The sequence below is a fragment of the Zea mays genome, chromosome 7 (genome assembly GCF_902167145.1).
Source record: "Zea mays cultivar B73 chromosome 7, Zm-B73-REFERENCE-NAM-5.0, whole genome shotgun sequence".
Classification (NCBI taxonomy): domain Eukaryota; kingdom Viridiplantae; phylum Streptophyta; class Magnoliopsida; order Poales; family Poaceae; genus Zea; species Zea mays.
The window spans coordinates 76,102,136-76,115,790 of NC_050102.1; the positions used below are offsets into that span (position 1 = coordinate 76,102,136).

At 47.3% G+C, this 13,655-nt stretch overlaps 1 protein-coding gene across 1 annotated transcript; it reads right to left on the bottom strand.

The window, feature by feature from the left end:
- Positions 1-327: 327 nt before the first annotated feature.
- On the bottom strand, positions 328-1,618 carry LOC100384221 (uncharacterized). The gene has a single exon (NM_001176793.2). It carries the CDS (start codon positions 1,095-1,097, stop codon positions 501-503), a length of 597 nt encoding a protein of 198 aa, NP_001170264.1. The 5' UTR covers positions 1,098-1,618; the 3' UTR covers positions 328-500.
- Between the last annotated feature and the right edge of the window lie 12,037 nt (positions 1,619-13,655).

Consider the following 13,655-nt stretch of genomic DNA (forward strand, 5'->3'; position numbering starts at 1 on the left):
ACCACTTTGCTTACAAAGAACTAATTTAATTTTATTTCGCACCACACATATTTATTTAATCTATCTAACAATTCGGCTAACAAACTTACGCGCCAATAATAAATTTAGCTTAGATTCACTACATCGATTAACGAATACGAATTCGAGTTTTTCGTCGATTACACGTTAAATACCGCACTAATATTAAATTCACTCGAAACTAATAACCAAGGCAAACCACATAGAACGTAATAACTACTATAAAGCAAGGGATCAGCAACAGGTACGACTACCAATCTGGAAGTCGTCACACAATGTGTCTATGCTAACGACAAGAAAAATCATTGTGGCTATATAACTATCCAATTCAATTATATGAAATAATAAATTGGCTCACCATGATAAAATCGATTTGATAACCGCGAGGGCGACGATGGTGCTCAGTTTAGACATCCGGTCGAGCTCCCAGCAATTGTTGCACGGACTTATCTTACATTCACAACTCTTGGAATCTCTCCATATTAACTAGAACTCCGCATAAACGGCGATGATTCTTGTTCTGGCCTTTCGCCGAGCACTTGGGGCATCGACCAGGGGCTTGCTTCTCTACATCTTCTTGGGATTCTTTTGTCAGCGCGAACACAAGTCGGAGACATCACGTAGGGACCGACATCGAGGCAGGGTGACCGAACGACGACGGTAAGACAAAGGAAACAGGGGCGCGCTCGACCGACAACTAAAACCCACGCTGGACCGAGCAGAGAGCGCAGGACCACGACAAAGTGAGCGTTCCCACGAAAGAACACAACCACACAGACGCGGCCAGGGACTCGGCAACGCAGGGACTGCGAGCTGTAGACTGGCCCAACAGCGAGGACAAGTAGAGAGGGGCGAGCTGGAGCAGAGGGCAGGGCCGAGCTCGACGTTGGGATGAGCTGCGCGTGGGAAAAGACAGGGCGCGCGCAGAGAAGAGCGCCAGCGCGCGGCCATGGCCGAGTAGAGGAACGTGGCCCGCGCAAGGAGCTTTCAGGGGATCCGAAGGGAGATGGGGCGCACAGGGCGAGCTTGGCTGCGCACGGCATGGGCGACCGCGCTAGGGAGCTCCGGCCGGCGAGCATGCACAGGAGCAAGGCACGCGCGCTGGATTACTGAGCAGGGAGATGTGCGCGCCATGGGAGATTCACAGCTGGGCACGCTCTGGGCGTACAGGAAGCTCGGCTAGTAGAGGGACGCGCAGCCATGGAAGCAGGGCAAGGGCGCGACCAGCGGAGAGAGAGAGACGAGCTGAGGGAGGAGCGAGCAGGGAGGGAGCGCTGGGAGAGAGAGAGAGGAGCGTAGAGAAGGAGTGCGCGGCTGGGGGAATCTCGGCAGGGCGTGGTGGAGGGAATTCAGGGGGCGCGCCTGGGAGAAACGCCGGGCGCCGGAGCTGGAGGAGGAAGCCGCGGTCCGAACGCCGGCGAGCTTGAAGTGGTGCGCGGAGGGGCGATCTAGGAAGCTCCGCGAGCTAGAGCAACGCGCAGTGAGCTAAGCTTGAGGAAGAGCGAGCGACCAGGCAGAGGGAGCACTACTGCCATGGGAGAGGGAGCTGGGGAAGCTTGGCCAGCTGGGGATAAACAATAGAGAGGAGCGGCAGAGAGATAAGCACCAGAGAGAAGTCGCGTGCGTGAAGAAGATAAGGACAGCTTGCGCTATAGAGAAAAATCAGTGAACGGCGGTGGGATATTTTCATTTCTTCTCTTTTTTTCACCGAAAAATCACAGATATTTTAGATCCCGATTTTTTTAGCGATGTATATGGGGTAGACAGTAATTATGACACGGTTTGGATTTGAAGAATACTTAAGAATCAGATGAATTTGCACCCGTTATTATATCCAAAGTTTTGGATCGGGGCGAGATGCAATCGGAACAAATCAGAACGATGTTAACAACAGTATTTCAGACTGTGTTCAATTTTGATTTGAAATCAAATAATTTCATCCGCAGTCAACACCCGATTCCACGACAACAAATAATTGACGTGGAGAATCGAATCTCGATTATAAATTCTTGGACGCGATTTCTCAGTTGACGAGTGGGGACAAAATTATTTGCACCGAAAACCTTAGTCGATGAGTTCAAATTAATTTGTTCGGGATAAAATCATCAAAGTGGGTCGGGCTTCCGAATTCGTATTCACGCGAGCGATGAATTTTAAATAATCACCGGACGCACCGATTTTCGGAACAACTATGTTCCGAACATCATGATAATTTAGGAAGAGCCCGGATAGATAAAAATAAAAACGATGTCGAACTCGCGACATCCGAAACAGATGCGATATTAAAATCATGATAGGTGAAGATGATTAAAATTTAATATCTGTTTTATCCACTGATATTACGTGCTTAAATCCATACTCGTTGTCGAGCGTAATATAAACACCAGGGGTGTTACATTTTCGTTTGAAGGTGCAAACACATAAGAGAATCCATCCTTTTGGGGAGAAAGTGCCTTTATATTTTTTACTATTTGTCACCCTATAACAAAAAAAGGGTGACGCCTTAAATTGGAGGACTTAAAAATAAGAAGTTGGTAAAGAAATTATGCTACTATTTACACATAATATCTTCGAATGACGTTGGCATTCCATGAACAAGGAACTTTGTTGCCTTGTAGGTCATTCAATCCAAAAGAGCTAGGGCGATTCAAAGTTATTACCAGAAAAGGGCCTTCCCATTTGCTTTGCATTTTACCTAGGATTGACTATTCTTCAAAGGATGAAGTCCCCTAGTGCTATCTACTTTAGCTTCACTTTTCTATCTCTGCACTTTTTTTTATCATGTTTTGATATTTGCTTAGATCTTCAATAGCTTCAATTCTTATTACTTCCACCATGTTCTTTGAAGTCATCTAGTGATTTTTACTTTCACCTTCACATGTCACTCTAACTGACCTCATCTTAGCTTATTTGGGGTCATTGCCTCATCACAAAATAAAAGCTTGGATCGTGTAAATCTAGTGGATCGAAAAACCATTGTGTTGTGGTTACCGACAATCTTTGTCAGCTCCGCTACCCTACTTAGGAATTAAAGATGTCGAACAAAATGATTCTGATTGTCCTTTCCACCGGACCATTGGACTCAGGGTGCGTTACTGAGATGAAATGCACGGTTGTTCCAACTTGGTCATACAATAGCCTGAAAGCTTTAGAATTAAGTTGGATGTCATTGTCTATAGTTAAAGCTATATGCACACCAAAGTGGTAGATGATGTTTTGCCTGTAAAACTTTTTTATTGAGGCTAAAGTCATGGTGGCCAAAGCTTTTGCTTAAATCCATTTGGTGAAGTATTTGACCGCCGTCGCTGCATATTTCAAATTTCCTTGCACTCGTGGCATTGGTCCAATGATATGCCCAATCTTTGTAGCGGCCATGTTCGTGTTGCTTTTGGCTTCTTTCACATCTCTGACAACTATCACTTTCTCATACCAAGTCTTTGACATATATTGCTGCTTTTGGCCAATAGAAACCTTGCTAAATAACCTTGTTGAGGAGGGCCCTTGAACCAATGTGAGAACTGCATATGCCCATGTGTATGTCTTTCACAAGTTCTTATCTTTTGGAGTGGGACAAGAATTTTAGTAATGGACACATACTACTTCTTTAAACAAATCCCCTTCTATGAGCTTTTTATGGCCGTGCTAGTTGCTCCATGCTTTTTACCCAAACTTTGGAAAGGAATGGTAGTCCCTAGGTCATAAATTTTGCAAGTAGGTCTACTTGCTTGTTTTCACTTCTTGAAATGTTTTTAATTGAAAAACCTTTGTAAGGATATCCCATCCTTCACACGGTGTGCATATACTTTTCCAAAGATGTATTCTTTGCTCTACATCTTTTGTACACATGACCCGAGATTACTTGAGAATCTAATTTTACGACATCCCTTTTCACACACATTGCCATCATTTTTAAAGACCTAGCATTATTGCTTAGTACTCAGTTGTGTTGTTTGTAGACTGAAATTTGTAGTTTGTTGAATATGTTGTCTTGATCCCTAATGGTGAAATGATTATTGCTAAAGCCCATATGCCCAAAGAGCCCCTGAGCCATCAAAAACAATATCCAAATAGCTTCGTCTAAGACCAAGTTTGGTTCTTGCTTGTTTGGAGTCTAATCAGTAATGAAGTCTTCTAGAGATCGGACTAAATAGTTGACTAGTGAACAAAGTCAATGCCACCAGAGGCCAAGCCTCTTTCAATTCCATGTCCACCATGACGGTATTGGATGTCGATGAGGACGATGAGCCCATGTACCCGAAGGAGTACAAGAGCATGATCCGCTCACCGGTGATACGACTAGACATACTCTTTGTTGTGTGTCTGGGCTTGGTTTCAGGCTTCTCTATGCACATACCACAAGCAAGTGGTCAAAAGGATTATGAGGTACCTTCATTTCACTCTTGAGTTTGCACTTTGGTATTTCTATCTTTAGTCCTATCTTTGCATGGGTATTTTGATGCAGATTTTGTGAGTTGTCGATTGGATCGCAAAGCCACTTCTAAGACTTGATAGTTTTTAGGGTCTTCATTGGTTTCTTGATCTTCTCGTAAGCAAACTAGAGTAGCCCAATCCACCAAAGAGGATGAGTATGTTGTTGTTGCTAGATGTTGCTAGCAGTTTGCTTTGAATGATGGTCACTTTGAGAGACTTTCTTGAGTGTGTGTCTTTGCTTTGTGATAGCACTAATGCCATTAGTTTTGCCAAAAATCCAGTGCTGCACTCCAAGACCGAGCACATAGATGCTCGCTTTCATTTTCTAGGAGACCATTATGAGAAAGGGGACATAGACCTAGGCATTACCTAGGAGAAAAATAGTGGCCAAAGTTTATAGAAAAATTGGATTGCATAATTTAACACTTCCTCTTATACATCACCGTTTTATTCACTTTCTCTGAATGATTTAGCATAACAAGGTCTAGACTAGAGAGCAATTGAAAAAGAGAAAATGTGAAGTGTAAATATTGTCAAAAGTTGGAAACTCTGAATCATCTCTTATTTTAACTTCGCCACTACGTAGATCATATGGGTGCGAGTCAAAGTGATCTTGAGGTAGATGAAAGACCTACTTGTGTCCAACAATATTAAGAAATGATGGGAATTAAATTGGGATCTCTTAGAGATAATAGCCCTTTATATTGGTCAAAGTGAGCTTCAGGTAGATGAAAGACCTACTTATGTCCAAAATTATCAAGACATGATGGGAATTAAGTTGGGATCTCTTAGATACAAGCCCTTTTTATATTATGGTTAGTTGTCACAACCGGTTTTGGAAGGTAAACCAAATGCGAACAATGTACGTGCTAGGATCAGAACTCACGTACACAGCGATTACATAATTGGACATCATCACACAATGCTCGAAATAAATAGCGGAAAGGTACTTTAATTACATCAAGATGTCTAGGACATCTACAGAATCTAATACATATCCATAGTGTTCAACATCAATATCAAAGTGCGGAGTAACGAAACGTAGAAGATAAGCCTACACAGGCAGTTGACTCGGGGTCGCCACTAAAACAAACTAGAACTCGTCGTAGTCCTGGAACTCCTCAAAGTCCTCCATGTTACCAACATCTCCTCCTGAGCACTGAGTACAGTGGGGACAACCTGGGGTGGGGTGGTTTGTAAAGCAAGCGTGAGTACACATCAACGTACTCAGCAAATGTCCCGTTTGGCTAAAGTAGACTAGCTGTATGTGGAGTTAAGGTTAAGCAGTTGCTTTTAGTTGGTCAAGTTTTATTACTATAAGTAGAGCCAAATTTTAGTAATAAACCCAATTATTACCCAGAAGTACTCCCTCCAAGAGGAAATACCACAGATCAAAATTATAACCATCATTGCTAATCATCATCATAAAAGTAACCAAAGTTCTTCTAATCAAAGAGGATCCCAAGACTGCTCATAACCGTGAGCACGACTGATATACCAGTTTCTAACACTCTGCAGAGGTTGCACGCTTTACCCACAAGTCGTGATTCCCTTTCTGCCCATGGTTCTAGCCTCCCCATTGATCACTACCAAGGTGACCTAGCAGGGTCTCACTACGTAGCCTTTACAAAGATTTCCCAGAGGTCATAGTCGCCCGTTAGGTTTCTCCAGTTTGATAAACATAGTACATCTCCCCAAAGGAAGGGTGACTAACAAAACCAAATCAAAGAACCTCTGCAACCAGCCTCGGCAGAGCAAGTACTGTGCCCAGACCCCATAGATGGCCCTACGACGAAGCCAACTACTCCTCTGGTTCCTCTAATTAAACAGCTAAGGGCGTCCCATTCCACCCTCATGGTTGCACTGTTATCTTGGGTTGTCACTCCCCAAACAAGTCCTTACGGAGAGGTACTCAGGAAACAGCCTGAGCCCTCTATGGTATCACAAGAACCCCATCGGGATAACATCATCGTATCATAAATAATCACATCATGTTCATTGGTTAAGTTAAAGCAATAGCATAAGCTAACCATGATTAACCCAAAAAGGTAAACAAGGGTAAGGTAAATACAGACTAGTCAATCCTTAAGTCTTCAATAATGTAATGCGGGACAGTGAATTATAAAGTAAAGTAGGACATGATAGGTCTGAGGACACTTGCCTTCACCAGGTTGTTTCTCAGAAAAATCAACGGGCAAGATTAGATCGCGCGTGGACGTGACTGACAGGCGGGGACGAGGCGTCAGCGAGCCAGGGTGGGCTGACCAACCGGGCCCAGCGGCAGGGGCGCGGGTGAGGGGGAGAGAGAGGGGCGGTCAGATCTAGATCGGAGGGCTGGGATTAGATCCGTTCAGCTAAGGTTTAAACCGCTCGATCTCGGACGGACGCCCGAGAACTAACGACTGGGGGCCGGACCTAAACACGGTGGCCCCACTCGGTCCCGCGCGAGGCCTCGCCGGATACAAGGGGGCGGCCACAGCGGGGCTCAAGCGGCTTGGGGAAGGGTTCTGACACCTTTAGCGTGACACGACGAACACAACCATGGGCGCAGAACCGACACGGGGGCGCCAGAGAACGCAGACCGCGGTGGGAAAGGTTATGCGGTGGTGCAGCTAGCTCCGGTGAGCAATTGCGTGGGCGCAAGGGCAACACTTGGCGAAATAAGGGCATGGGAAGGTTGCTCACCTCGAGTGCGAACTCCGGGGGGCTTGGAGAACAGTTTGGGTGCGGTGAAGCCTCGGGTCGCGACGGCGGACTCCGGCTGCGCAAGAAACGCTCCGGTGAGCGCGGGCTGGGCAAACCAGAGGGGGAACGAGCGAACCAGAGGGTGTCCCGAGTAGCTGATAGTGAGGCGGAACTCACCGAGGCAACGGACGGGGCGAGGGCTTGACGATGGTCGCATAACGGACGGTGGTCGACGGTGGGCGGTGGCAGAGCTCTCTGGTCGCGCGCATAGAGCGAGAGAGAGGACGAGAGTGTTTAGATGAGGGCACAAGTGAGCGAGGGGAGGTGGGCGAGCAGGGCATGGGGCTCAAAAGGGGCGGGGACGTGCGGAGATGGCCGGAGATCGCGCGTCGTGGGCGCGTCCACGGCGAGGGATCATGGGCGGGAGGTTGGGGACGAGCTGACAAGTGGGGTCGGTGGGACAGAGAGAGAAATGACCGCGCGGGCGAGAGGAACGACGCTGACAGACCTGGCCCACGGGGCAGAGAGAGAGGGAGAGAGGGCACGCGGGTTGGCGCCGACAGGCATCGAGGGCCTGCCTATTTTCCAGGGAATTTCTAATTGTTTTTCTATTTATTTTCTCTAGGGTTTTCAATTCAAATTCAAATCAAGTTTCAAATTCAAACCAAATCAAGCATGTGCAACAATTCAAAGAATATTTGGGGTTCAACATGATGCAACATTTCATGACCCATTTGTTGTCAAAAAATAAAACAAATAATCCCTCACTAATTAAGCTAACCCTAACCAAAAGAGAAAGAGAGAGAGAGAAACTAGAGAGAGATAGAAACTAGAGTGAGATAGAGAAGAGTAACACCTGAATTTGGATGATAATAAGAAAGAAATTTTATACCCCCAAATTCAGGGTGTTACAGACCTATCCCCCTTAAAAGAATCTCGCCCTCGAGATTCAGGGCTGGCTAGCAAAGAGTTCAAGGTACTTGGCTCTCAGATCGTCTTCTCTTTCCCAGGTTGCTTCTTCTTCTGAGTGATGGCCCCATCTGACTTTACACATCCTGATGTTGTTCGTCCGAGTGACCTGATCTGCTTTCTCCAGAATTTGAGTTGGCTTCTCAATATACGTCAGATCTTCTTGAACTTCAAGGTCTTCTGCTGGCAACTGCTCTTCCAGTACTCGCAAGCGGACAGATTCTCTGGTAAGCTCAGTTGATATGCCACTTCTCCACGTCTTGCTTGAATCTGATACGACCCGATATATCGAGGCGCTAGCTTGCCTTTGACTCCAAACCTTTTGGTTCCTCTGATGGGTGACACTTTCAAGTAGGCATAGTCTCCCACTTCAAAACTGAGTTCCCTTCTTCTAGTGTTGAAGCGTCCCGATCCTTTGGGACTCAAATGTGATACAATTACTAGTCCCAGGAGGCTAGTAATCACATTCCTTACTTCAAATAGTACAGAGTTTAAATAAATGTTATTACAATACCAGGGTACAAGCTCGAGAGAGCCAGAAATACAAAGAGTAGTAGAGGATAAACTAGCCCAAGCCACAGGCAGAACTGGGTGCAGACACAGCCCCCTTAATCAAGCATAGCAGAAAAGAAGTCTTCAGCTGCTGAAAAACATAAATAAATCTGGGTGAATACACTAGGTATTCCGCAAGCCCATCCCGCTCCTGTAAAGAGAAAGGGACCTATATCATACATGCTTTATATGGTGGAGTTGAAGTCACTCTTCTTTTTCTCACAGAAAGGCAGTATTTTTAGGGTTTTTCCCAAAGAAATAGAAATAACACATTACTCAACCACCACTGAGCTTCTCGCTCCCGTGGCATCGTTTTCTTTTCCAAAAACGCACTCACACACACATTTCCCTGTTCACGGAGGTTGTAAAACACTAATTGTCATACCACACTAGACTCGTCCATACCAGTGGACACAGACTATTCGAATAGGTTTGAACTCTAAGCAGAGGGGTACACTTTACCCACTAGTCCGGCTCTGCGATCCCATGGCCAATGAGATCCGAATCCGAATCTCTTTCTTCCCTCGCACGTCCTAACCTTAACGGTTATACCGGAAGGAGTCAGGCCACCGCCATGTCCAAATCGGACAAAACATTCCCCCTCCTTATCCTCCTGGTGCTCCCCAGCCTTCATAACCCTAGGGTTGGATCATACGAGTTTAGATTGAGTGACTGCCCATACAGTCACGAGTGGTTGTACTTATCATGAGTACAGGTAGTGAAGGATGACAAACCGGTCCTTATATGAGGGGACGATCCTTCTGCTCACACCTAAACCAGTTGAGCCATCACCTTAGGCCCTCCCCTAAACCAGGGAGTCCCTGATCATCCCACTCACAAGGTGATGAGGGTGAATACCCTTCATCGCACACTTTTTGAAAACATCGCTTAGTCAAAACCACTGCCCTTTTCCCATCCCACATTTTGTACTCAAAAGATGTTTGTTAATGCGGGCTATCTCTCCGCTCACAATGCAAATGTTCCAACCCTTAATCCCAGCTTAGGTAGTGGTAGAAAGAATAGGTAAATTATGCATCAAGGGAAGGATGGACTTGCCTTCGTTGAAGCTTTCCTGGCACAAAAGATTTATATCGGAGGGGTCGGGTTCCTGCCCTTCTTCCGGAGTTATAAATTCCGGAGGATTGGATCCCTCTTCCGCTAACAAACACAGATAAGGAACAATACATCAATCATGGTGACTTGGTGGGGTGTGCCAATTATTATACATTATTATTTTTGTGCCCTATAATTTATTTAAACTATTTTGGTGTATAAAATATCAGCATATAAATATATATATGAAAATGGGAAAAATAAATGGGAAAAGGAAAAAGAAAAGGAATTCTCAGCTAGCTGGGTCGGGGGGATTTCGGCCCAGCCGAGCGCGGGCGCGCGCGCGGGGGGCAGACGACCCAGCCGGCCCACAAGGAGCAGGGATGGCGCGGCGGACGCCGTGGGCGCGGGCCCACGTGCCAAAGAGAGGAAAGGGGAGACGGCGTCAGGGGGGAGAGGAGGGGCGGTCCGCGGCGGGGGAGAACCGGTCGTCGGTGAACCCGATGGCGATTCCTCGCCAGTGGTCCGGTTCTGAGTGGACGAAATGGTGGCAAAGCATGAGCGGGGGTAGGGGGTCATGGAGGTAGAGTCAATTTGGCCGGTGGATGCCTGGGGTGGCCGGTCCACGGCGGGTGGCGGGCTCCACGGCGGTGAGACCGCCGGCGAGGCCAACAGTGGGAAAAAGGCGAGGGGAAAACGGTATGTTGTGCTCGTGGTGAAGTGGTAGAGCTCAAGGGCTAAACTAATTTAACTAGAACCCAATGTAGAGGGGAAGGGGAAGCTCACCGGAGATGGAGATGGCGGCGGCGCTGGCTCAATTGAGCTCGGGGGAAGGGGGAAGAGATGGCCGATGCCGGGGTGAGGAATTGGGGAGCTCGGGGCGGTCCTTTTATAGGCGCCCGGGGCGGGGAGGGGGCGAGAGGTGGCATGCCCGGCGAGCTCGCCACGGCAGAGATGGTGGCGCACAGTGGTGACGATGGGATGGCTCGGGCAGATGGGGCGACAGGATGGCTCGGGCAGACGCAAGGTGCCAAGCCGAGCTGGTGAACGCGATAATGGCGAGGCGACAGGGCGGGCAGTGGCCGGCGGCGATCACGTCGCTAGCCCCGGTCACGGACGCGAGGAAGGCGTTGACGGGCGGGGCCAGCTCGCCAGAGAGAGATCGCGAGAGAGCTAGGGGGTGTGGGCTGACAGGTGGGGCCGACCGGTCAGCGGGGGAGCGGCGCGGCGTGCGGGAGGGAGCTGGGCCGCGTGGGCCGGGGGAAGGGGGAGGCGCGCGGGAGGGAGCTGGGCCGGAAATGGCCCAACCGAGGGGGAGAAGGTTTTTTCCTTTTTCTTTTCTATTTTCTATTTCTTATTTCTATTTCTTATTTCTATTTCTTTTATCCCCTTTTCTTTTGAACAAATAATTAGCTAAATAATCTTAGGTGCTAAAAAATCATCTATGTGAGGTGCTTCTCACAATTAAGGTGTATGCATATGATGAGATGTCATATGAGGGAGAATTTAGGGAGAGATAAGGGGGGTTAGGAGATTAGAGTTCCAATCCTTGGGTTGGAATGTTGGGATGTTACAAACCTACCCCACTTAAAGGAATCTTGCCCTCGAGATTCAGACGGGGTTCGAGAAAAGGTAAGGGTATTCCCTCCTCAAGGAGTCGTCACTTTCCCAGGTTGCTTCCTTTTCTCCTTCTTTGCTCCACTAAACTTTACAGAGTTTCACTTCTGAGTTGCAGGTCTTTCGGACTACTGAGTCAAGAATTTTTATTGGCTTTTCTTGGTACTGAAGATCTTTCTGAATCTGGATTGTCTCTTCTTCAATGTGACTTTCTGGTACTTGCAGGCATCTGCGGAGCTAGGACACATGAAACACATTGTGGATATCACACATGGATTCTTGTAATTCAAGACGGTATGCTGCGGGTCCCACTCTGCCAATGATGGGATAGGGGCCGACGAATCATGGTGCTAGCTTTCCTTTCTCTTGGAACCTTTTGACACCACGCATCGGGGAGACCTTGAGGTAGACGAAGTCTCCTTCTTCAAATCTGAGTTCTCTCCACCTGTTGTCCGCATAACTTTTCTGCCGACTCTGAGCTTCAAGTAATCGTTTGCGGATCAGGGCAACTTTCTCTTCAGCCTCTTTAACAAAGGTAGGTCCTTCTAGTGTCTTTTCCCCTACGTTGGACCACATGAGAGGGGTCTGGCACTTTCGTCCATACAATGCTTCGAACGGTGACATCTTAATGCTGACCTGATGGCTGTTGTTATACGAGAACTCTGCATAAGGTAAACTGGACTCCCAGTTTCTGTCGAACGTTAACACACAGGCTCTTAATAAATCTTCGAGGACCTTGTTGACCCTTTCTGTCTGACCATCTGACTGGGGGTGATAGGCGGTGCTGAAGTCTAGCTTGGTGCCCATAGCTTGCTGAAGGCTCATCCAAAATTTGGAGGTGAACTGGGTTCCCCTGTCTGACACTATCTTCCTTGGAATGCCATGGAGTCTGACTATCTCTTTAAGATAAATCCGGGCAAGGGTAGCTCCTCCAAAGGTAGTTTTCACTGGGATAAAGTGGGCTACCTTGGTAAGACAGTCTATTATTACCCAGATAGAGTCATTCCCTTTTTGCGTCCGGGGTAGTCCGGTTACAAAATCCATGCCTATTTCCTCCCACTTCCATTCAGGCACTGGGAGGGGTTGCAATAGGCCTACAGGTTTCTGGTGCTCGGCTTTTGTTCGTTGGCAAGTGTCACATCGGGCCACATACTGTGCTATCTCTTTCTTCATCCCTCTCGACCAGCATCTGGTTTTGAGGTCTAGGTACATCTTGGTGGTTCCTGGGTAGATGGAGTAGGCTGAGTTGTGAGCTTCATCGAGCAGGACTTCCCGTGTTTCTCCTTTTGGTACACATAGACGGTTCTTGAACCAAAGGACTCCTTGTTCATCTGTCCTGAGGTCCGGAAGTTGTTCTTTGCGACCTTTTGCCATAAGTCTTGTTGTTTCTGCGTCCAGGCATTGAGCTTTGCATATGAGGTCTTCTAGCATTGGCTTGACTTCTAGGCTGTCGTTGTTTCCCAGACATGCATTCAGCTGAGCTAATTCCTTCTTCCAGTCTTCTAAAAAGTTGATCCCCTTCATCTCGAAAGGTTTTCGGCTGAGGGCGTCTGCTACCATGTTGGCCTTTCCGGGGTGGTAATGGATCTCAAGGTCATAATCTTTGATCAGTTCCAGCCATCTTCTCTGACGGAGGTTGAGATCTGGCTGAGTGAAGATATACTTCATACTCTTGTGATCGGTGAAGATGTGGCATTTGTTCCCAATTAGGTAGTGCCTCCATATTTTCAGGGCATGCACTATGGCTATCAATTCCAAATCGTGGGTGGGATAATTCTGCTCATGCGGCTTGAGTAAGCGTGATGCATAAGCAATAACTTTCTCATTTTTCATCAGGACACACCCTAAGTCTTGCCTTGAAGCATCACAGAAGACGACGAAATCCTGGTGTATCGGTAGTGTCAAAATGGGTGCGGTCGTGAGCTTTTCCTTTATGATCTGGAAACTTTCCTCACACTTCAGGGTCCACACAAACTTATTGTCTTTCTTGAGGAGCTCGGTCATAGGTCTTGCTATGCTGGAGAATCCCTTGATAAAGCGGCGGTAATATCCTGCCATTCCCAGATAGCTTCGAACTTCACTGACGTTGGATGGCTGCTTCCATTTTGATACTGCTTCTACCTTGGATGGGTCTACTTCTATTCCTTCTGCAGTCAAGATATGCCCAAGGAAGGCTATCTTTTCTAACCAGAATTCACATTTGCTGAGCTTAGCATAGAGTTGATGTGCCCTGAGTCTTCCGAGGACGATTCGGAGGTGACGCTCATGGTCTTCGCGATTCTTGGAGTAGATGAGGATGTCGTCAATGAAGACTATGACAAACTTATCCA

What these genes read in the sequence shown, in the direction of transcription:
- LOC100384221 (NM_001176793.2), bottom strand. Translation starts at nt 1,097, where the DNA reads ATGCTCGCCGGCCGGAGCTCCCTAGCGCGGTCGCCCATGCCGTGCGCA.